The following is a 3,670-nucleotide window of genomic DNA, read 5'->3' as shown; positions in this document are numbered from 1 at the left end:
CATTCCCTGTGCACCCCATCCCGTGGTTCTCCCATCCCCATGCACCCCATCTGGGTCCCTTCGCCCCTGCAGCCCCATCCTGCCGGGGCACAGAGGGGCTTTCCCTGCCCCCCGAGCGGCGGCTGGGCAGGAATTAGGTCAGGGCTGCGCAGCCCAGGCTCCAGGGCCGCCACGCTAATCGGCCCCGGCAGATTGCGCCTGGGGAGGGCCGACGCCGGCTGTGCCGTACAGCTCGGCACGTGCCATGTGGCTGGCGCTGAGCCCACCTGCATGGGGGGACGCGGGTGTGTGGCGTGATGGGGGCTGTACCCCTGCCCCGTCCCCACTGGCCACCCCACTCCCCATCGCTGCCGGGGCTGAGTGGGGCTGGGAGCCACGAGTGCGGGGGACGAGCATCGCCTGGGGGGACCCCGACCCCGCTCCTGGTGTCCCCCACTGTCACCCATCTTGCTTGGCCCCAGTGTTTGGGGGGGTCACCCCTCTCAGGGTGGCCCTTGGGGACCCATTAATCTCATCGTCCGTAATCTCCCCGATTACAGATGCCGGTATCCCCTGAGGATGCTCTGTGGGACGGGGACACATTTTTGGGGTGGGGGTCCCTAACCTCCTCCCCTTGCAGGTGCAACACGCAGGACTACACATGGCACAAGGGCACGCGCTGCGAGGCCATCGTCACCGACTTCCAAGTGATGTGCGTGGCTGTGGGCTCGGCCGCCCTCGTGGTGCTGCTGCTCTTCATGCTCACCGTCTTCTTCGCCAAGAAGCTCTACCTGCTCAAGACGGAGAACAGCAAACTGCGCAAGACCAAGTGAGTGGCATCGGGACAAAACTGTCCCCAGCCGCTCCGAGGTGGCACCTCAATAGCCGCAGCAGTTTGTGTGGTCTCAGCTCCTGGCCGTGGCACCAGGGCTGGATGCGGTCCCGTCCCCGCGCGGTGTCATCGAGACCCCCGGTGCCCATGGGGACAAGGTGACGGTGGGTGGGAAAGCTCCCGGAGGCAGGTGCCCGGCGGAGACGTGGCTCGTGGTTCCTGCTCCACGTTTAATCCTTTAAAGCTGCTCCTGACTGGCACCAGTTAATCTGCTGCACTGGTAGCTGGGGCCACCAGCTGGGCTCGCCACGCTGTCCGGGGTCCACCAGAGATGTTCCCACTGTGTCCCTGGGGACAGGGCTGGGGGGGAGGTGACAGGGGAAAGTTGGGGTCACACACCCCCCCCCCAGCAATTGTTGCCCACCTCCCTGGAGCAGGGGAGGAGAAAGACCTTCCAGCCTGGGTCCCTAATGAGCTGTTAATTAGTGTTTGGAAGTGCCAAGTGTAATTAGCAGTGAAGCTCCGTGCCAGCCCATGGGTCTCCCTCTCCGTCCTTGCGGCTCCTGCCTGCCCCGGGCTGCCCTCACTGCTCCCTTGCCTGCGCCTGCCTGCACCTTCCCAGAGCTGGGGGTATTTAGCCCCAAACACCCAGATCTGGGGGCATTGAGCCCCCCAAACCCCCAGATCCGGGGCATTTAGCCCCAAACCTCCATCCCTGGGGACATTTAGCCCCCAAACCCCTAGAGCTAGGGGAATTTATCCCAAACGTCCAGATCTGGAGACATTTAGCCCCCCAGATCCTCAGAGCTGGGGGTATGTAACCCCAAACCCCCAGAGCTGGGGATATTTAGCCCCTAAATCCACAGATGTGGGGGCATTTACCCCCCCAAACCCCCCAGATCTGGGAGCATTTAGCCCCCAGATCCCTACAGTTGAGGGTATTTAGCCCCAAACCCTAGATCTGGGGGCATTTAGCCCCAAACTTCCATCCCTGGGGACATTTAGCCCCAAACCCCCAGAGCTGGGGGCATTTAGCCCCCAAATCTCCATTCCTGGGGACATTTAGCCCCCAAACCCCCAGATCTGGGGATATTTAGCCCCAAACGTCCCATCCCTGAGGACATTTAGCCCCCAGACCTCTAGCCCTGGGACCACCCCCCCCCCCCCGCACCAGGTTCACCCCGAAACGTGCCGGGGGCGTAGGGGGTGCTCAGTGGTGTCCCCGGTCTCACCACCATGCTCTCCTCTCCCCCCGGCAGATACCGCACCCCGTCCGAGCTGCACAACGACAACTTCTCCCTCTCCACCATCGCCGAGGGCTCCCACCCAAACGTAAGGAGGCTTTGCGGCACCGTCCGTGTGTCGTCGTCCCCCCCCCGCCCCTGCTTTCTGTCCTACCCTTGTCCCTCTGTCCGGTAATGTCTCATCTGTCCCCGCCACCCGTGGTCCTGGCACTGCCTGGGTGACGGTGTCACCACCGGATCTCTCTGCACCCTCCTGTCCCCATCCTGCCATGGCCACCGCTCTGTCCCCTCTCTGTCGGGTCCTGCCGTGCCGCATCCTGCCCCAAGGACCCAAACCAGACCCGAGCCAGGCAGGGGATCGGTGTCACCCTGCTGTCCCCCTGCCCCATCCCCTCCTGCCCACGTGGCACCCCGGGGAACCACCATTCAGAGTTGCCCGGTGGTTTTGGCTCCCTGTGTGGGTGGCAGGGGTAGCTGTGCCAGCATTTTTGGGGAGTGGACAGCTGGTGGGATGCGGCTCCAGCAGACGATGCTCCCTGGCTGTGGCATCGCTGGGGCAGGACCGGCGGACGATGGCTGGCAGCAGCGGGCGATGCTGGAGGATGAAACATTCTGGGATGCTGCTGGCATGGTCAGGATGCGGCCGCCTGCATCCCCCCAGGGTTGCCCTTCCAACCTCCTGTCTTTCAAATTGAAACAGAGAGAAGCGAAGGGCTTTGCCGAGCGCGAGCCGGAGGAGGAGCGTAGGTCCCTCTAGCCTTTGCCTTAGCCCAGAGCTGGTTTTCCCCATCTTTCGACCACCTTTAGCAGCCGTAGCGTCTGCCACCGCTCGGCCCAGCCACCCTGGCAGGAGGCTCCCGGAGCCAGCTCGCTTCCCGCTGTGGAGAGGATGAACTTTGGGATGAATTCGGTGCCGCTCCCCAGCATCTCACTGGGGTCTGACCCATCCCTCGTCCCCTCTGGGATGCGGAGGGCTCGGTCCTACAGTGGCATACAGTGCCCGGGACGCAGCGCGCTGAGGATGCAGAGGGGACAGCGGGGTCAACACCCCTGGGAAAGGGGTTTCTGGGGACATGCGGTGCAGCCCCTCCACCGGGTGATGGAGTTCGGTGCCCCAGCAGTGGTGCCCATCCTGCGGGGTTTGCCGTGGAGCCGATGGCACAAGCCCCGGACCGGCCGGGCGCCACTCATAGGGTCACTGCCCAGAAGATGGAGGTTTCCCATCCTCGTATGAGCACGGCTGTGTGACACCGGCCCTTGGGTGTCTCCATCCATCCGCCGCTCACCGCGCGGCACCGGGAACACTGTAACCGCTGCAATGCCGGTGGGTGCCTGACCGCTCTTGCAGCCCCCCACGCCAGAGCTCATCCTGCCCCGCCAGCGCTGATGGTGACGCCAGGACCGTCCGGGCACAGATGTTACCCAACGCAGCCGGAGCTCGGCCCTGGTGCCAGGGGGGCCGCTCTCCCCATGGATGTGGGACAAACTCAGGGCGCAGCCCAGCGCCGGGGAGAAGATGCTCCCGGCAGCCGTGGGGGGACGTCGGGAAGAGGCGTCCCCGGCTTTGCCGCTGGCGGATCCGGCCAGCGGCACGGTGGGGCCGGCTGTACGCTAA

The 3,670-nt window shown here is 64.6% G+C and overlaps 1 protein-coding gene across 1 annotated transcript in view; it reads left to right on the top strand.

Annotated features, from left to right (window-relative positions):
- CSPG5 (chondroitin sulfate proteoglycan 5) overlaps nucleotides 1–3,670 on the top strand; it is a 4,805-nt gene that overhangs the window by 394 nt on the left and 741 nt on the right. Inside the window, exons 2-3 of the mRNA XM_009284454.2 lie at nucleotides 620–808; nucleotides 2,071–2,143. Coding sequence (XP_009282729.1) covers nucleotides 690–808; nucleotides 2,071–2,143 — 192 coding nt within the window. The 5' untranslated portion in view covers nucleotides 620–689. The remainder of the gene's footprint in view (nucleotides 1–619; nucleotides 809–2,070; nucleotides 2,144–3,670) is intronic.

The sequence above is a fragment of the Aptenodytes forsteri genome, unplaced genomic scaffold (assembly GCF_000699145.1).
Source record: "Aptenodytes forsteri isolate BGI_AS27 unplaced genomic scaffold, ASM69914v1 Scaffold428, whole genome shotgun sequence".
Lineage (NCBI taxonomy): Eukaryota > Metazoa > Chordata > Aves > Sphenisciformes > Spheniscidae > Aptenodytes > Aptenodytes forsteri.
The sequence above is the reverse complement of the archived record's forward strand: the minus strand, read 5'-3'. Positions and strand labels throughout refer to the sequence as shown.